The sequence below is a fragment of the Rhinolophus sinicus genome, linkage group LG07 (genome assembly GCF_036562045.2).
Source record: "Rhinolophus sinicus isolate RSC01 linkage group LG07, ASM3656204v1, whole genome shotgun sequence".
Taxonomy (NCBI): Eukaryota; Metazoa; Chordata; class Mammalia; order Chiroptera; family Rhinolophidae; genus Rhinolophus; species Rhinolophus sinicus.
Window position 1 is genome coordinate 63,238,338 of NC_133757.1, and position 20,935 is coordinate 63,259,272.

Genomic DNA, 20,935 nt, shown 5'->3' on the forward strand with positions numbered 1-20,935 from the left:
ATCTCGTTGAGTTTTTTTCAGAACTGCAATCTTGACTTCTCTGTCATTTAAGTCACATATTTCCATATCTTTAAGTTCCTTTTCTGGAGACTTTTCACTTTCTTTCTGAGCTGTCTTGTTGCCTTGGTTATTCATGGCGATTACTGGTTTACTATTTCTCTTCCTAGACATCTACAGGAGTGGCTTCTGAAATGGTTGATAGGAAGAGGTCTTTCTTTTGTTTTCCAGTACTTGTTGGTAGAATGTTTTATTTTCTCTCCAATTGCAGCCTTTTTTTTTCTCTCACACACAGTAGTGCTATGTTTTCTCTGCACTATTCCAGCTTCTCACACAGTGGTGGGATTCCTGAGAGATGGGCTTCTCCTCTGTTAATAGTTCGCCTGGGTCACAGGGCGCAGTGTCCGTGTGGGTATGCGGAGAGGTTTTGAAATTCCAAAGCTCTTCCTGCACCAGATTCAGAGCCCGTATGTTTCAGCAGTTCTGTTTACTCCCCCACAGGGATCCGCCCAGATAGGTGGGGCCAGGGGCTTGGTGAGTTGTGAGAGGTGGCCCAGAGCAATGGCGGCTACCGCCACCAAAGCTGGTCCTGCTTCCACAACTCCCTCCCCTTTGCCAGAACTAGTTGGGCTGCGAATGTGTGTCTGCGGTCCACAGTTCTCAGAACAGCAAATATTCTGTTCTTTTGATCTGACACTGCTACTGTTCCGCTTCTAGCACCGGGCAGGTGGGGGTGGTGCGAGCTCTGGGAGGGTAGGGAGGGTGCGGCTAGTATCAGTGCCTAAGGCTTCCATTCTCTGCTCGGCAGTGAGGGCTTAAACCACCGTTTTCAGCCTTCTTCCCTCAGTGTTTTCTCCGAGGTCTCTGCCGTGAGCGTTGGGTTCAGCCGTGTTATATGCTGTCCCCTCAGCCCTGTGGGCCATAAGCGGAGCCCTAGCCGTCCGAGTTCTTCCCTCTCCTGCAGCTGCAGTAGTTCCAGGAAGCAGCGAGCTCGGAGCACTGAACTAAGTCTGCGTCCTGCGCCCACGCGGCTCCGTCTACGCACTTCTCCCTTCTCTCCTCCCCCGCTGGCATAATTCGCCCACCTTTAGGTGAATTCAGTAGTGGGCCTCTTTGGCTTGCCTGTCTGCTATGCAGGGAGTCCTTTGTGGAGTTATTGTTGTTCAATTAGTTGTAAATTCCCGGGGAGCTTTACAGTGGCTCACCTCACGCCGTCATTTTGATGACGTCCAATTTTTTTTTTTTTTTTTAACATTCTTTTAAAAGAGTGAACAAAGTGAAATTCAGGTAAAACAAACTGCAACTGACCCTCCAGGGAATTGCTTTATTGATTAATGAGGGTCAATTTTGAAATGTGGCCCTGTGGTCACTCGAGACCTGCCGAGCAACAAGGCCTGGTTACACCTTCCAGAAGGAAGCAGCCTGAGGGTGCGTTGACCATGCCACAGGGTCAGAGGGTATGGTGTCCACTTTCAGAAAGAGTGAGAGGCACGCTGAGATGACCCTGTTCACGTCTGCCCTGAAATCTCCCAGTTCCTCTCAGCGACTAAGGCCTAGATGGCACACTAACCCTTATAATGTCAGGTGGCTCTTGCCAAAACCATGTGTCCCTTTATGCCACTGCAGATGAGCTGGCAGCGAGGCATGCTGACCGTGAGGGAGATGACCAGGTGGCAGCGGACTGCACCCAGCTGACCTTCTTCCCCGCCTTACACGAAAGTCAGCACTCTGAAGATTTCTTGGAACTGTGTCGGGAAAGACAAGTGATTTTACAAGAGCTTCTTGATCATGAAAAGGTAATACAGCCCATCTTGATTATTCTTTCAAGAAGATCAGACGTGAGAGAACTAAGCTTTCTTCACTCACATGGGAGGTGATAGCTCCCTTCACTGTAAAAAATCAACGAGCAGAAAGAGAGGTCGTGTTCTGGAATTTCTGTACTCAGGGAGGCTTGCAAATGGAGCCCACATGCCCTGTATCAAAATGTTTGTTTAAAAGGCATAAATCAAGCTAATAAACTGTTAAGCAAAATATGCTCGAACTTCCTACGCTAACCTTTATAATACCTGGAAGATCAGTTTTACATTTAGAAGTTTTGACCTTGTACTTCAGCACGTTGGCCCCTGCCTGTAGCGTGACTACCCTGAAGGAAACCTCCCATATCTTGAGGGGCCCTGGTGGATGTGTTTGGAATCCTGACCCCTATGTCCACGCTGTCCCCACACTCTCAGGCCTCAGGACAAGCACACTTGGGTTGTCCCTCAGGAGGGTGAACTTGGTGAAGTGTGCACAGGCCGGGAGGCAGGCTGGGATGATTGGAGCTGGTGGGGGCCAAGGCATGTCTGCTTGGTATGACTGCAGAAGGGCCGAGGGGACTCCCTAAAGTGTGGGTGATGTGAGGGCCCCTCTCACCCAAGTCTAAGAGAGGTAGGGAAGATGAAACATATCTTAGAGTAGAACAGACCTGAGTTTGAATCCCAACTTAGCCAAGTGCTAAATGGCACGCCACCTAACCTTTGAAAGCCCCAGTTCTTATTTGTAGTGTGGAGTATATAGCAACCACGTCATAAGATTCTTAGAAGATTTAACAAATGGGGTAATGGAAGCAGAGAGAGTAGTAGCTCAGAGCCAGGCTAGATGAAATGGCTCATCAAACTCTATCCTTTGCAAAGATGAAGTGGTATCAGGGTTGGGTGGACCTCAGGGTCTTATTTATCCACTTCTCTGCACAGGATAGAGGTGAAGGAGATTGCTCAGCAAAACAGGAGCGAGCAGGGTGTGGCCGGCAAGCCATATGGGGCTCATGCAGAGATGAAGGTGTGAGAGCTGAGGCAGCAGTGGCAGGGATGGGAGTGGATGTGAACTAAGGGCCTAGCACCGTGTCAGCGGCCTGGATTTCCAGGAGCAGGAAATAGGCTCAGAGAGCCTGTGATAGACCTGAGCATGGTATAGACACTGAAGTGTGTCCTTTCCAGAAGCAGCGTCCTTGCAGAAACTCTCTGAGGGTGTTAAGTTGGGATTTGCCCCTTCCAGGGGTTGGATAGAAGGGCCAGGTTGAAGTGCGTTGGCCAAATGGACTGCCGCAGAATTTTCAGCAGGTACTGAAGTTTCAGATTTGGATAACAGTTCAAGCAACACAGTCTTGTGACGACACTGTGTCCTTCTTATACCTGCCTACCCAAGGCTTCCAGGCATAGAGCACATTTGCAGGAGCCCCTCACCCCTTGCATCGTGGTTTTGCTCATGCTGGATCGTCTGCCTGTAGGGCCCTGCATGCCAGACTCCCTGAAGCTGATCTTGACTGTTCCCCTCTCTGAGACCTGGAAAACTGGCCTTTCCCTCGTCACTCTCTCCACTGCCCCCAGCATCACCTCCTACCCTTGCCCCTGGCACAGGCGCTAATTCCCTACATCACCTGTCTGCCTTTCTCACTGCACTGATGCTCCTTCATGGAGAAAATTTAAGAAACGGACATTAAAACATGTATATGTAACGCATATATATTTATATATGTGTATGGTTGTGTGTATGCACTCATAGTATCCAGCTGCTGAGGGCTAACAGTGGATAACGGTTTGGATATGTCATATTTTAATACGTTCATGTAGGTAAATGGCTTTTTGGTAAATGCCTAGTCAACTGAAAAAACAAAAACAAAAACAGCTGAGATCAATGCTTTCTTACCACAAACACTTTTATTTACCTTATGCCCTTAAAGGATTATGTAAAACAGTGATTCTCTATAGGGGGCAACTTTACCCCCCAGGGGACATTTGCTAACATCTGGAGACATTTTAGTTGTGACTTGGGGTCAGGGGTGTTTCTGGGCAGCATGTGGTGGGCAGAGGCCAGGGGTGCTGCTGGACACCCTGCATCGCTCAGGACAGTTGTACCCTCCACCAGGAAACAATTATTTAGCCCAAAGTGTCTATCATGCCAAGGTGAGAAACCTTGACACGAAGGATACATGTTAAACAGATCTCAGGTCTCAGCCATTCCTTCTCTGACAGGGTAAGGAACTGTTGGGTTATTTGTTGTCTCCATATTGGTTCTTTTCATGGTTTTGATAAGAAGAGATGATCTCTTCTTGGCAGTGCTTTGGTTTTCTTTGGTGTATTAATTTTCTATTGCTGCCATAACAAATTGCCATAAACATAGTGACTTAAAACTACATATGTTGATTATCTAAAAAATCTGAGCATGGTATAGCTCAGCTAGTTCTTTGCTTAGTGTCTGGCAGGGCTGAAACCAAGGTGTTGACAGGGCTGCATTTCTTTCTAGAGGCTCTAGGAGTGAATTTGTTTCCAAGCTCATCCAGGTGTTGGCAGAATTCAGTTCCATGCTTCTGTAGGACTAAGGTCCCCATTTCTTTAAGTCTTAGCTTCTAGAGACACCCCACATCCCTTGCCTTGTGACTCCTCCCTCCACCTTCAAAGCCAGCTACAGCAGGTCGAGCCCTTCTCACCCGCAGACCTCTCCGACCCCCTTCTGTCTCATCTCCCCTCTGCCCCCCTCTGCCATAGCCTCTCTCCACTGACTCTTCTGCCTTCCTCTTCTGATTCTAAGGGTTCATGTGATTACATTGGATCCACCCGATAATCCACGATAATCTCCCTATTTTCAGATCCATTGATTCATAACTTTGATTTCATCTACAAAGTCCTTTTAAGCCATTCCTAGGTTAGAGTTTGGTGGGATAACCAGGGATGGGGCTCTTGGGACATCTTTCGAATACTGCCTGTCACATTTGGTCACATATGGACTGTCCATATCCCACATCCTCTTCCATGTTCTTCTTCCGTGGAAGAAGCTCTTCCAAGGAGAGCTTCTGTAGATGGCTTGATTCCCTGGTGGCTCCAGCCCTGACTGGGATAGGCTATGGTCACAGCTAAGAACTAGTCCCAGCCCCGATCTGTGTAGCAGTCAGATGCCCTTGGTACTTGCGTTGGTCTCAGAGTCTTATTTTTGCTGAGTGTCCATCAGGGCTCTTGTTGGGGGAGCAAGAAGCCCACAGGTGACTGACTTTCCCAGCTCCTGAGAGAGAGGACAGGACCTGGAAAAGGTACTTCATCTTTAGTCTTTCTGGGTCTCCATGCCGTACAGGACGCTGTCAGAAACAACACAAGTGGCTTGTTGTGGTAGCAGGGATTGTCAGGCTCTGCAGACAGGATCAGCAGAACCCAGCAGGGGCTGACAACAGGAGCTGTCCTGGTTCCACTTAGCATTTGGGGTCCCCTTGCCTGCCAGGGGGGCCAGCCCAGGGCCTGGGACCCAAATGAGTGAGACTGAGCAGCTGACAGAGCAAGGTCATTCTTTTCTATTGTCTGGACATTTGTTCTTTTAATGCGTTGTTTTCATTCCTTTTGTTCTTGTTACCTCTCGTTTCTTGGTAAATTGTGGGAGAGATTGTTTCTGATTCAGCCTGAGTTCCACCAGGGTCAGAGGGATCAAACCACCAGACATACCTGCTCCCTGGAGAAGTAGGTCTGGGAGGAGAGGGGCCCGGGCCATGGGAGGCAAGCTCCCTGGGGTGGAGGGGGCCGATGCCACCCACAGAGCCTTGTACAGACCCCACCTACCCAAACCCACCTCCACCTCTTACAGGCCCAGCGACTTTGGGTAAGTAACAGACCCACGCCTGAGCCTCATTTCCTTTACCTTTACAAGGGGGTTATACTCCTTGACTGATCAGCTCGCGTTGAAGATCCAAGAGGTGCTGTGTGTTTCTGAGCCCGGCGGTAGGGGAGCGCTCAGTGGGTTGTATCTTCTGCTGTCACTGTGGCCATCACTCTTCTTTTAATAGTCCCTTAGGATTTGTTCTCTCTCTTCAAAAAGGAGGGTGGGGTGGGGTATGAATGCTAAGCCATGGCCCCGAGGAAGTGGGAAAGGGCCTGTTCTTGGAAAGATGGAGGAATGCGTGCTCTAATTCAAACCTGGCCCCAGCTGACCTCTGGGATTCTTCCGCGGGCAGGAACGCAGGGTTAGGGAGGTGCCATGGTGAGTATACCGGTGCAGTGGGGGCCCCAGGGTCTGACGGGTCTGTTGTCACGCTGAGATGTGGAGGATGAGACAGTGGGTCAGAGTAGAGCCTGTGAGAGACCTGACTTTCAGGGATGGCCCCCTGTGGGAGCTCTGCACCCACTATAAAATACAACTTTCTTGGAAAAGAGGTAAGGTACTCTGGGGCCTGGTTTAATGTGTGGTGAAACTGAGTAGGCCCCTGAATTTAAAGCTTGAGGCAGGGAGGAATGAGAGAACTGGCCCCAGAGCTCAAGAACACCCTTCGGTCAGAAGAGAGGGGTCAGGTGTAGACCAGAGAGCTCTCTGTGGAGCAGCCCTGCTGGCTGGTGACCAGCCCCCACACACCTCCAGAGCCAGATCCTCGCTGCCCCATGCCCACCTGCTCGCTTACAGCTTCACTGCAGCCAAGGCCTCCTGCCAGGTGAGCCAGTTCTGGAGCGCCACCCGCAGTACACTCATAGCCTCGGCTGCCCACAGCAGCCTGTTCCCTCCACTGCCTGCATGCCTCTGGCTGCATGGCTCTGTGATTATTTCTGAGTTTGCATGCCATTTCATTACAGGCTTGGGTTCATCCTTGTCTCTCCATTCCCTAACATAGCATTTGTGCTCTGGAAAGATCTGCTGAACTGGAAAGTAAAGCTACGTCAGGAGGCCACGTGCAGGGAACCTGTGGGTGTGCAGAGGGGCAGTGTGGGGGCTCAGAGAGTGGGCAGCCAGCCTGCAGCTGTGTCCTGGGTCTGCTCTTGAGTGCCTGGGGGCCTGGCCTGAGAGGTGGCATGCACTGAGTGGACCAGCCTCAGAGGGGAGCCCTCTGGGAGCAGGTAGGGCGTGGCTTGGCAAAGGCTGGCTGCCATGGCAACTCTACCACTACCACCAGGGAGGCAAAGGGCAACTTGGCACAAGGCAGGTGCTCAGAGGTTCATTCTGCTCTTTGTTTATTGCCATCATTGGCAAAAATGTCGCTAGATGGACATCTGGAGCCTTCCTGTGTGTGTTCTTCCTGCAGCGTCTCATTGAGTCTCACCCTGGTCCCTTGACGGAGGCTTTATCATTTTCATTGTAAAGATAGCTCAAAGAGGGCCCAGTGGGGCTACTAACTACAATTGCTGGGATTTCATCCCTGAGCTGTCTTGCATGATTTGTTCACATGATTTTTCACTCTCTGCCGTCTCCCAACTCACTGTGTCGGGCAAGTTACATAAAGTCTCCAGCATGCTGATTTGCAGCAGCCTCCCCATATTGGGGTGTGGAGGTGTTGGCTCCAGGCCCCACAGTGCTTCCAGTGTAACTGTTCTGGTTAATGCTGCCCAGGCAGGCAGGCTCCCAGGTCCTTTACCACACACGGCATCTCTGCCTGGGTCACAGCATGCCACGCTGCCCACCTGCCCGAGCCTCAGCCCTGCTTCGCTGTGGCCTTAGCCCCGTCCACTCTGCCTATTGTCAGGGATAGGAACTGGAAGTTGAGGAAGGAAGGATTATTGCATTGACCCTTGACACGAACGTGTTCAAACTAATATACAGAAAGTTTGCCCACAGGAGGGCTGTGTGTGTGTGAGTGTGTGTGTGTGAGTGTGTGTGTGTGTGTGTGTGTGTGTGTGTGTGTGTGTGTGTGTAGGTATTTTCTGCATTTCCTGTGCTCACACTTTCTGCTTGTGTTGAGACATTGTAGTAAGTATTAGATGAAAGCTGGGAATTCCCCCAATTCAGATGTCTCCAGAAAACCTTTGGGCCTTGTGCCTTTTCTAAACGAAAGCACACCCACAGGAGGGTGTGGGGGAGGGTGTGTGCCCATGCTCAGGAAACCTGGGAGCACCTGCCTGAAGTGGCCATCACATAAATTGGGCAGCAGCCTCGTGGGGAGTCCCTGGTTCCTCTTCTCCTGCCATCTCAGAAGCACTTGTCTTTATGGCCTTTGCTGGACACAACCCAGTGGACTCCGGGGTATAACTTCCTTCCCGGCTTCTGGATGGCCCGTCCCCACCGTCCCCCCAGGAGGGCTCTGCAGGAAGCAGGTGGGCCTGGAGCTCCAGGGTGGCAGCAGCTTCCCTCATTTCTTTGTGTGAACACTGGAGCTCTGATCGCCTCCAGCGATACCTGGGACAATAATTATTCTGTGCCACCTTTGCGCTGTTGATTAATGATTCCCAGAACCACAAACACATTTCTCTGTAAACAGCTCTGTTTGATGTGAGGAGTGGTTTTTTAATGCATGTTAATTGTGGGTCTGAGTCAGACACTGTGCTTTTGGGGATGGTCCCTAGTACCCTCCATGCAGCTGCTCTCGGAAGTGAGGCTTCTGACCCTGTCCAAATCTCAAGTGAGAGTTGTTTTTGCTATTGCTGTTTTCTTTAATGATAATACATTAAAAATGAAACATTCGTTATTTTTTATACAAACTCAGTGTAAAATATTAGTTTGACCTCAGTAGAAAAGAATTAGCTCAAAGGGAGTGATTTTTGCTCTGGCCAGCAGAGAGCAGCGGTAAGCTCTTCCCAGGTATTTTTCAGAGGATGTTTGTAGAAGGTGAAGACATGTGTTAACCATTCCATGGTAGTACAACCTCCTGTGTGGATGAATTGCCATGACTGACTGACTTTCTAAACAGTAGAGCTGCACATGTCGTCCCCACTTAACACCTTCTGAGACTGTCTTTGGCATACTTTGTGCATAAGGCCACGCCAGAGCTGGCCCCGCCTCTTCGCTGGAATTGCCTCCCTCATGCTTACACACACACACACACACACACACACACACACACACACACCTGACTTTATACTCTAATTACACAGAACTACTTATAACCTCCAAACATGTCCAGCTGGTCAAGACTTTAGGCCTTGTGATGCTCTGCCCCTGTCTCTAACTTCTTAACTCCTAACCCCAGGCTAATGGTGACATCACTTCCTTGGGAACCACTTCTCTGATGTCACCTCTGCCGCCTTTCTCACCCCCATCTGGGCCAGGCGCTCCACGCTGTGCCCCCAGGGTGCCTGCACCTTCCCTGTCACACTGTTGCGGGAACAATTAGTCCTCTCCTCTATCTCCTGTTACACCACTGTGCCTAACAGCGTGTGGGGCACACACTTAACATTCAACACTTATCTGTTAAATGAATCATGAACAAATGAATGCATTATGAGCAATATGCTTCATGAGATGAGACCTCATCTTTCATAGACTTGCTGGTGTCCATGGGTCAGTTTCTCAAAGTGCCACCTTTAGACCACCTACATTTGAATCATCTGAGCTGCTTATTAAAATGCAGATTCCACGGCCCTGTGCCTGCTGAATGGGAACTTCTGGGGATGTAGCCAGGGGATATGAACTTTCACAAGCATCCAGGTGATTTTCAGACATACTAATTCTTCAAATAAATACCTGAGATCCATGAGTCCAGGTTTTACAATATTCAGAGCTGCCCCAGCTGGAAACATGCCTCACTTTCAATCAGTCGCCAACAAGCAGATCCTTAGTAAATGCCGTTTATGCTAGACACTGCTCTTCGACCTGTCTTTGGGACTGGAAAAGCGTTCACTTTACACTGCTGCAGTTTCCATCCTTCTCCATCTGGTCTCCTCCGAGTGGCAGAGAAAGGCTGGGAGGAATATCTGCTTGCAGTCTTGCTGTGAAAGTGGCACGTGCAGGCAGGCAGGGGGCATTCCTGCTCCTTGTCGCTGCCTAAAAAGATGAGCTGATGGAAAGAGATCCACATATTATGTTTCTTCTCAGATTTGCCACATTGGTACATAAAAATAGTATCCTCATTTTTCTGTTATTACGTTGATTATTAGTGTGACTGAATGCTCCATCTAAAAATGATCAAGGTATTAATACAAAGAGTGGATGCCAGACTTCATAGGTAGCCAACAAAAGTATAATTTATATCATCTCCTTCCTTTTTGATACCTAACTTTTTCTCAGCAACCTGTGTTTTGTTTGTTAGTTTGTTTTTGAAAAATGAACATACTCATTCCATATACCATTATAACAGAACGTATTGAAAACGAGGCCTAGGCGAACAGAAGATGTACGAAAAGGCACTGTGATACATGTGAGCAGGCTTAAGCTTTCTTTGCAGCAGATTTTCCAGAATTATAAGAAAATGTACACATTAGCTCTGTTCTAGGTAGCGCAGATGACAGCTCTGCATCTCAGTTTTCACGCCATAAAATTAGGGCATTGCACTAAACTGCAGGTGAATCATGTGGGAAGAAACTTCTGAGAGCCTCCAGCTGACCTTCCCCTGTGCAGACGTGCACACGGAGGCCTAACTCCAGGAGCATCTGCTGCCATGGTCTCCCGTGGAACGTCCCACTACATCGTCGCCCCTCGAGCTTCAGCCCTGGTATTTTGGGGTTCCCAGACGAACTGTTCCTTATACACAGGTCCAGATGTGGCCACATACCTATTCAGGAATGAAAGTATCTCATCTAGCCAATCTTAAAAAATTATTTTCATGAAGCAGAAGTTCCACTCTTTCTAAGGTGATCGATAGAATCATGGCATGAGAGATTTCTTAATCACGAGTAAACTTGGGATGGAGCCCTCCCAGCACTGATTTAAATGGAAGAGCAGGTAATAGTTCACTTGGGTTCACTTCTCAGTTTTTAAAATGCCATTCTTTTCTAGCAAAATCAATTTTTGAGCTATTAACCCAGCTCTCACCAGACTTTTTTCTGTGGTTTGGGTTCTTCTGGTTGTTACTTAGTTCTCCCCAAAGGAAAGCACCAGGACATCACGGGAATGTGCTCCAGCCTCTGCTGTTGGCCCTGCAGAGGTTGGGGGAGGGTGGGGCACCATGGGGAGTGAGAGGTTTAGAGGTACATAGGCCAGCGCTGATGTCGCCATGCCATGTCTCCCTGTGAAAAGTGTAAACACTCTGGCATAGCCCTCCTTACGGTGCTGATGGGAGTGTAAATTGGTACCACCTTGCAGGACAGCTATCTGGCAATAGTAAGCAGAATTGAAAAAGCCCACATCCTGGACTTGAAATTCTACTTCTAGGAATTTAACCTACAGGTGTATTTATATGTTTAAAGTGACATATGTACAGGATGGTCACTGAAGCGTCACTTATCACAACATTTGCAAACAACACTAATCAGTAGGTTGGTCACATGACATGTAGTACATCCACGCGAGGGGGTGGTCTGCACCTCCTGATAAGCATGATTTGGAAGGTTCCCCAAGATGGGCTGTTCAAGGGACAAACTAGATGCAGAACACTAAATATATGAACATGCTGTTTGTGTAAAAAAAGAGACTATACATAAAACTTGCTTATGTAGATATTCATAGAATCTCTTGGGAAGCATATGCTGTAGGAGAGATGAAGCTTTTCTTCTACCCTCTTATCAGAGTACCCAGCTAGGCCTGAGAATTGAATTGGCAGAAGACAGATTAGCAGGAGAGAAGCACACAAGTTTTATTTTTACGTATACATGGGAGCTTTCACAGGAAAATGAAGACGTCAGAAGTGGCCCGGCTTAAGTGACTAGTAATTGTGAAACATAAAATACAGAGGTAGCCTGAAGAAAGATAAGGGTTAGTTTAACAACGTACAGATTTCTCTCTTGGCCTTGAGTCCCCATCTCGGGTGATGAAAACGTTCTTTTCCTCTTGGCATAGGGAGGACATCTTTCATATGGGAATTTTATCTCCTGCGTTCAGGAAGAAAAGGGGAGGCCCGAGTGCCCTTCTTGTACCTGCTATTTTTTAAGTGTCTTTAGCTCAAAATAATTCTTATGCCATATTTTGCATATTTGGCATATTTTGGGGTGGCATATGTGGTACCCTTCAATACTATAACATGATAATGGTGGTTGCCTCTTGGAGAGGCTTTTAGGGAAGCTGGGGGACTCAACTCAATTGCCTAAGTCCCAAAGTAGACATTTATCTTCATTCCTTTATATATATATTCCTTTATATATATATATGACCGGGGTGCCAAAAATGTACACATTTTAAGAGATGTTATCTATGTATTATTTTTTGAAGTTGAATTGAATTACGGTAGCAATGTGTAGTATGACGTTCGCTCAAAAGGTGGCATTAATCAAATGAATGCTAGCATCATTACAATTTTAATACAGTTGTTTTAGTTCTTAAAATGTATATACATTTTTTGGGACCCTCTGATATATACATTAGTTTTCCTTTCCCACAGTTTTTCTCGTAGCATTACTGTTACTTCTTGTTTAGATTCAACTACTTCTCCTCTTTCCCTCTGCCACCCTGTCCAAAGCCATCATCCCTCCACAGAACCACTGAAATGGCCACATGACTGATCACCCTCCTTCCACGCTTGGCTCTTTCCAATCTATTCTCTGCCTGGTAGTCAGTGGCATTTTCTAGAAATGACACCTCCATGGCTTTCTAGAATAAAGCCTAGTGGCCTTACCAAGGCATGTAAGGCCCCCGTGATCTGTACATTCCTACTTTCCAATGTCATGTCCGCCACACTGACCTCTTCTGCTCCCCTTCCCTTTTCTGTCTCCCTGCCTCTGGGCTCTGAATGGGCTATTCCCTTCCCCTGAAATGTTTTCTCCCAGCTTTGCCATGCCTGCCCAATTTCCGTCCTTCAATTCTCAGGGTTTTCCTAAAAGTGTTCCCTCAAGTTTCTCTCTGCCTTATCATCGCCCTGTTATTTATTTTCTCTCAGCACATATCATGATTTGTAATTATTTATTGGTTGACATGTATGTCTACTATCCATCTTCCCCCACTGGACTTTAAGTCCCATGAGAATAGGGTTCTTGTTTATCTTGTCCCTCCCTCTATCCCCAAAGTGTGAATGAGAACCTGGCATGTAGTAGGTGCTGAGTCCATAACAGTTGAATTGATGAACGTCTGGATGGGGGATGCAGTTGGAAATGAGTCCATGTGGAAGATGGCACTGAAGGTGGCTTGAGGGCCAGCTCCAGGAGAGGCAGGGAGAGCTAGCTGCCCGCAGCAGGCGTGGGCTACAGGAACCAAGACCCTGGGCTCGTCCTTACCTAGGAAAAGTAGTTCAGTGATAACCCGTCTTGGATTGTAGTGGTTAATGCTTATCTTAGAACAAACCCTTGGTGAGTCTTGGCCCTCACTTTGACTCATCCCATTTGATACAGGAGTTGGACAATTGGTACCCAGGGCCTGCTTTCCAGGGTTCATCACTGTGGCCTCATCCTTGCTTCCAAAGTGAGCAGGATGCTGAGCTTCAGTCCCAGGCTCTGCTGCTTATTAGGTGACTGATCTTTGGTGAGATTCTTACCTCTGAGACCTCGCTTTGTTTCATCTCTGAATTAGATTGTAAAACATCCTTGCCCAATTGTAAGGATTTTATTGCTTAATATGTGTAAAATGTTTACAGTAGTCATATGGTAGGCAGTCAAAAAAATACCAGTTCTTCTTTCATATAACTGGAATTAGCACAGAATGACCCTGAGAAATTGTTGGCCTTGGCCTTAATCTGTCCATGTGGGCTTTCCTCATCTAGAATTTATTATTTATTCCCTCACTCATTACTTCAGAAATGTATTCCATGTAAGGACCCACTTAGTCCTTACTTCATGCAGGACTCTGGGTCACACCCAGATACTGCCCCAGGCCAGAATCCCTGGAAAGCCAACTATGAGCCCAAGATGGGCATGCAGGAAGCATACTGGGAGTGAGGGTTACAGGACTAGGCAAAGGAGGGGGTGCAACTCTGACGAAGTCTCAACAGAGGCCTCCACTGACTCCGTGGATACAGTTGTTGGGTACAGGCTGCCACTTGGAAGGGGATGTAACCTTGGGCTCGGTGCTCTCCTTCGCTGAGGCAGTTCTGGAAAGCTGCCAACATTTCCAGCTGTGGAGAGAATGGACACTTAATTCTGAAAGGAGGGGTCTGGGAGGAGCACATGCCTCCTCATTACACACCTTGGACTAGCCTTGGTCTTGTACACAGCAGTACCAGGCTTGAACTTGTGCTCCTAGACAGACCCGGTTCCAGTCCTGGCTCAGCCCCTTTCCAGCTGGTCACTGGCAAAGGTCCTTGGCCCCTGTCACTGAGGGATGCGTTGTACCTCACAAACATTCCTCATTGTTATCTATAGAATGTTTAGTACAGTTGTGGAGGAGCTTAAGTGAGAGAAAGAATGTCAGTATTCCCAGTACAGTAATAGACATCCGTCCACATGCCTTGGTGGGGTGTGGGTGGCCTTGGGTAGATGAAATAACTAAAGAGGTATTGGGTGCAGAAGCACCACATAAACTGTGAAGAGCCGTACAGCTCTGGGTAGTGACTCTGTCATTCTTACAGGGACCTGCTCTCAATTCCTAGTGCACAGTGGGTGACGGTCCCCGCCCTCCTGCCCTCCATAAGAATAATAGACACGCTTTGCTTGCCCATGGTCTGACTCTGGCGCTGTCTTCCTCCAGGTGACACAGAAGTACTCTCTGGTGATCGTGCAGGGCCACGTGGTCTCCGAAGGGCTCCTGCTCTTTGGCCATCAGCACTTCTACATCTGCGAGAACTTCACACTCTCTCCTGTCGGTGATGTCTACTGCACCCGCCACTGCTTATCCAAGTGAGTTCTCACCTCTCCCAGCAGATTCGTCCCTGAGCCCCAATCTTCCTCCTCAGCTACCCCACTCCTGCCCCTCCCACCTTGTTCTGGCTGTGGACTTACGTTTGGGCCTGAAACTTAACCATGAGATAAAGTAGAACAACACAAGGCATAGGCGTCCATGACTGTAGTCCCCCAAAGCTAAAACCTGGAGTGGAACACAATATGGCAGCTCCTCATGTCTCTGCTGATGGGGAGTACAGCACAGACAAAAGGGGGTCTCCCCTTAGGTTATTTTCGTAATAGCGTCCAGTTCCATGAGCTTCCTCACTCAAAAACTTGTTGATTGCTCATTCTTATGTAATGCATCGCGCATTGCCCCTTCATGTCCAGCAGCATAAGCAGTTTGTTTTGGAAAGAGTTTGGGGCACACTAACATCATAGAACAAAATATATGTTATGGGAAGACTCTTGGGCTTTACACTGAAGAGATGGTGTGAGACTGGTGTAGTAACAGAGAGCTATTTGAGGAAGTGGGCTAAGATCTGGGTCTTAAAGAATGGGTGAGATTTGGGGAAACATTTGAAGAATCATTTTTATACCAACTAACACCAAAGGTCTTTGGCAGGAAATTCTGAGGTATTTTTGTGTTTTTCTTTTTGTGTTTTTTTTTTTTTTTATCAAATTCATTTGGCTATTTGGGTTCAATCAAGCACTTACTAATTAAGTCTCTTGTGTTTATAGAGTACAGCCATTCAAAACAAAATTGACCATGTTCATACTTTTGCTAGAAGTTAAGTTGTCAAGTTGTATTTTTTTTATTTGATCATTGCTTTTTTTTATTAGTTTCATGTGTACAAAACACTGTAATAGTTAGACATTTATCATTTATACCCCTCACAAAGTGATAACCCTCCTCCCCAAATCTACTACCCCTCTGATATTGCATACAGCCATTAAGTTCCACTGTCTCTATTCCTTATGCTGTACTCCACTTCTTTATATATAATTATATATAATATATAAATTATATTTACATATATAAAATTATAGTTGACATTCATTATTGATCATTGCTTTTGAAGAAATTTGGATGAAGATTTTTTAATTCAGAGATAAGTCTTGACTTTCCTCGTTAGCCAAGTCTTAAATGATGACAAGAAAACCTCTTAGCCAGTGGCTCGCAAATCACCTGGAAGGCTTGTTAAAACAGGCTCCCGGGACCTGCCTTTACCCCCATTTCTAATTTGGCAGCTCTGGGGTAGGGCCTGAGATTTTAACAAGTTCTCTGATGATGCTGATGCTACCGGTCTGGGACCACATTTTGAGAACCACTTTTTTAGACTGTTGACAGAGGAGCCACTTGCCAATAACTCAGAATCTTAATTCCCAGTTGTCACATCATTTCAAGCCTATGTCCAAAAGCTGGAATTTAAGGAGTGTGGAAGAAGAGATGTCAGCCACTCTCCCTTGATTTAGATTTGCTTTAAAATGCTTGGCATTTTTCTCTCTGCTAATTTCCATCTTTTATTCATACCAAACATTCACCTCTGTGCTTTTCCAAGGCAGGAGAAGCATAATTAATACTTGGCACACACATCCCATCTTATTGCTCATGTTTTATTGATACTGATCAATATGGACAATGCGTCTGCAGACTTGCCTTTCTGAGAGCTGATGAAAGCTTTCTACTCTACCTATATGCATGGCGTGCCCATGTAATGACTTGCATAATCCATTGCTTCACTCTCTACTTCTGGTTTAAATCGAGTTAGTGTTAGATAAGATCTTATTGATCAGCTAAATTGTGTTTATGAGGTGCATCTAATCATGATCAAATTGACTATATCTGCACTTTTAATAGAAGCCCAGACGTCAGGTTGTATGTACTCACTTGATTTGGAATGACAAGGGAGACTTCCCATGTCTGGAAATGTACTTTTCTAGAAAGCATGTAGGAGTATAGTGAGAACAAATCACTCCCCTGGAATGTCCTTTGGGGATTACACAGGTAATTTTAGTCACCGTACCTCAAAGGAGTATGTGTTAACCAGACAGTGCTTTCTCTCTGAGGTCTTGTCTACTGCTCTAAGAAACTTCTGGCACGCATGCAGACGTGGTTCTCAGAGACAGGCTATTAGATCATGTCAGATCAATGGGGATTAAGTCTTATTTTGACCATGGAGACTAAGGAAGATACATAAATAAGACAGTTAAAAATAAAGCTAAGTCAACCCTGAAATGTTTCTCCTAAAAGACTGCCATCAAATTGAGTATCGTTGAGCATTAGACCTTGAAAGAGGCTCTCTGATGTACCATAAAAATATCCCAAATGAAGCTCAAGAACAGTGCACATCCTCCAGCAGAGATTGGACTTTGTGCGTTAGAACTTTCCTCAGAAATTAAGAACCTTTCTAGAAGGTTATATTTTGCTGAATAGGGTGACTGTATTAGGTTGCTAGGGCTGCTGTAACAAAGTACTAAAAGCTAGGTGGCTTTAAAAATCAGAAATGTATTGTCCTAGAGTCCTGGAGGCCAGAAGTCAAATATCAAGGTATGGCGGCCACTCCCTCTCTAGAACTCTAGGGGATGATCCTTCCTTGCCTCTTCTCGCCGCTGGTGTTTCCCCTCAATCACTGGTGTTCATTGGCTTATAGATACGTCACTCAGTCACATGGCCATCTGCTCTCTGTGTGTGTTCACATGATCTTCCCTGTTTGTATCTGACCCTGTGTCCAAGTTTCCTCTTTATATAAAGAGACTAGTCACAGAAGATTAGGGCCATTTTAGTGACCTCATTTTCATATTATTACCTCTGGTATTGACCTATTTCTAAATTAAGTCTCAGTCTGAGGTATTGGGGTGAGGACTTCCACATACATCTTTTTTGGGGACACAATTCAATCCTTGACAGTGACAATCCAGCTCACAAGGTATTGCATTTGGTTCATTTGGTGGTAATCCAAATCATCCAATTAGCTATTTGTGATAGGGTGTTTTTAGTCAGATAGTTCCTCCATCTCAGCAAGCATTTTAAGGCATCATTTCTCAGTTTAATTCAATTTGACAAATAATTATTGCAAATCTGTCTTGTCCCATTCACTGTGGGATGGGTCTGGTAAAGAGTTTATGATGTAGTGAATTATTCTGGGTATAAATTCTAGGTGTGAATCCTGACAATAATTGGATATTGGATAATAATAATTGGATACTGGAGTTCCAGTTGGATACTGTCATTCTCACCAGAGCCTTGATCTGGGATGCTGTTTGACCTAAGCCAAGGGTAGGAGCTAGAATTACCTCCATGACCTCACTGGGAGTCAGAGAAGTTTATGGGAAGCTCAGCTTAGCCCCAGAAGGAGGCATTAATAATGAACAAAGGGCCTCAGCCAGTAGGAGGTTTGAATTAAAGCATGTAGGTAGAAGCATCCAGAACCAAAGCACCTTTGTATTGATCAATCCTCCAGCAATGTGGCTCGGAGCAGGAGACCTGAGAGGATTGTCTTAAGAAGGGGCAGGATGGCGCCCACATCCTTAAGGCTGGCTGTGTAGGAGGCTAAACAGTCAGCTCAGGCTGCGTCTCCCACAGGTGGTCTTCCCTTCTATCCAGCAGTGAATGCAGCATAATGTGCAGGTCCAAACTCTTAGCACCGCAGATGCTGGGCCACCACCCTGGCCATTGATTGGAGAAGTCCTGCTGGCCTGAGGGAGGGCCTGATCTCTTTCTCAGACGCCTGGCAAGGAGGTCCCATGTGTGGCCCACCCTGTGGGCTGGCCAGTGAGGGCTACACTTGGAGTCAGGATGGGGAGGAGCTGAGACACAGTCTTCTCACCCTTTCTGCCACCTTGCAGTGGTGTGGGGCTCTTTCAGCTCTTGGTTCTTTGGGTCTGTGGTGGCACATAGGCTTCTTGGAGGTGGAGGTGTTTGGGAGGCCCTGTATCTCTCAGGTCCTAAAAGGGCATTTAATCAGAATATCTGTGGTCATATACACAATCTAAAATTACCACATAACTCAGATGTTGAGAAATGTAACTGTCCATAACTGAAATCACGTTTATTTCTCAAGTCCCCTTTGCATTGGTGGTGAAAATTTCATCTGGTTACCTGAAGGCATTTCAGTTATATCCAGCATCGAAATTGTTCTCTTTGGTGTAAATACTTATTAAATTCATGAGTCCCCTTTCTGTCTATCCTGTTCTTCCCAAGGGGAGTCATTCTGACCTCTGGGAGCGGCATCTGGCCTGGACTCAGCTACCATGTCTGGTTCCCTGGCTCTGGGCACATGCTATAGGGGCCACCGCTGAGGCTGTGGTCATTGTTTCTCAGCCCATCGGCATCTCAGCCCGGCTGGACCACCCTTTGGTGGCTCAGGGATTCTCTGCCACTTTCTCCTGTGCTAGACTAGATGCCACCCGATGTGGTGGGCTCCCCGCCAAGCCCCAAGGCCATGCTGAGCACAGGCTTTCTTGAGGAACCTCATCATCTTTCTGCACTACGTTCCGGAGCCCGAAATTTCTCTCAACATGACTAGGGTATCTCTTTCACTCTTCCCCCACCCCCTAACCCATTTCTGCCCACTGTACCCAGAAAGAGTTCTCACATGCACACTCCCACCACGCGCCTGTTCTGGAGGCTGTCCCTTGCCTTGCTGTCCCTCACCTGGTGAGGCTGATGCCCATCCTACTCCCCAGGGCAGGGCTGATGAGGACAGGTGCTCAGGGTTTACCAGGTCAGTGGATGCTGGCACCTTGGTCAGCACCCTGACTATAGCACCCGGAGCCCCAGAAATTCAAGCAGGGCTATGGGACAGGAAGCGACAAGTCTACCAGATGCCCTCTCACTGAACGTCTTACTTCCTTTACAGCATCAGCGACCCATTCATGTTCAACCTGTGCAGCAAAGACAGGTCCTGCGACCATTACTCATGCGAGCGCCACAGCTATGGTGAGCTCAGGGAGCTCCGTCAGACCCGCTTCCTCTTGCAGGTATGCCCAGGGAGGGAGCAATGGTGGGACCATCTCTTCATGGGACACATGGTCCAGGTGCCATCAACGCCCCGTCTAAATGTGAGGGACACAGTTCTGTGAGCCCCTTCATGCCTGTGCATAGCCCAGTGCCTTTTGGGACACACCTGTGAATTTTCTAGGCTTGTTGGGCCTGGTCCCCTGGCTCTGAGTTCTTACTTCTTCACTCTCTCCCCAGTCCCTGCCCACTCTCTCTTATTGTGTCATTTACAATCCAGCCTCTTGGCTTTATTTTTCCCTTGACATGCCCCAGAGCTGCTTTGGGTGTTCAGGGATGCAGGACAGGGCAGTCCATCCTCTCAGGGCAGAGCTGATGGTAGTTGAGTGCCAGTCTGCCCTCTTCTGACCCCATGGTCCCCCTCCGCTGGCTGCAGTCCTTCCCACAGCCTCACCTCTCTCTGAGCTCTTGGGAATTCCCTGGGACAAGTGGTTTAGAGATCTCCCGATTGTCCCCTGACACTAGGGTCCCAGAGCCTCACCCAGCGCCATTGAGGGCTCACCCAGGTGGCGAGCAGAGCTGATTGCTTCCAGAGTCACCGCTCTACTGTCAGCGAGTCACAGCCTACCAGCTACTGGCCTCTGACCCGGTCTCTTCCTCTCTCCACCACAGTCCTCTGCTTTTGCCTACACAGGGTTGGCTCTCATTTTGCCTGACCTTACTGTGCTTCTTTACAAGGAGATGAGTTAGAAGGGGACAAGTTGAAAGTCCCTGAACATTCTGGGCAGTGCAGCCAGCGTGGACCTAGTCCCGACCATGGCTCTGCCACCTTGGCACAACCGGGTACCTCTCTTTCCAGTGGACAGGGGCCATATCTTCTCTTTTCCATCAGTACATATATAGCACTTAGCACATTTTTGGGCTTTGTATCAAAAGTTATTTTTTATGACTGTATATCTACCTTACAGGTTATATACAGTAGCACACAGGTATCAATAAGTGAGCTTTCCCCTCCAGTAAATGGTAATTGTTTCCAGACGGTTGGCTAGCCTGAGAGTGGTATAAGCTGGAAGTGGGGCATAAAAGCCCTGTGAGCAAGGCCCCCATTTGTCCAGCCCTGGGTTCTCCCAGGAGAAAGTCTGAGCCTGGGCATGTGAGGTTCCTGGGGCAAGCCATAGCCTTGGGAGAGTGTATATTCATCATCTGTTGGCACGTTATTTATATTTCTATTTATGGAAAACAATCCGAGGCACTTATGTGCACCTGTAGAGGAGAGGGGTTTGCATTATCATTATAAATACTTTCCCTCTGCTCTGGATCCCAATGAACTGGACTTTGAGAACTCACTTCCAGCTAGGTAGAAGCCGGACCTGACTCTTGTTGGATATAACACCTCATCTCTGCATCTGACCCTGACCCTCCACAT

The 20,935-nt window shown here is 47.4% G+C and overlaps 1 protein-coding gene across 4 annotated transcripts in view; it reads left to right on the forward strand.

The window, feature by feature from the left end:
* WDFY4 (WDFY family member 4) overlaps positions 1-20,935 on the forward strand; it is a 324,112-nt gene that overhangs the window by 217,563 nt on the left and 85,614 nt on the right. For all 4 annotated transcript variants that reach the window (XM_074337248.1, XM_074337250.1, XM_019730128.2 and 1 more), the window contains 3 exons: positions 1,624-1,793; positions 14,419-14,567; positions 19,412-19,532. In XM_074337248.1, the coding sequence (XP_074193349.1) occupies positions 1,624-1,793; positions 14,419-14,567; positions 19,412-19,532 (440 nt within the window). The remainder of the gene's footprint in view (positions 1-1,623; positions 1,794-14,418; positions 14,568-19,411; positions 19,533-20,935) is intronic.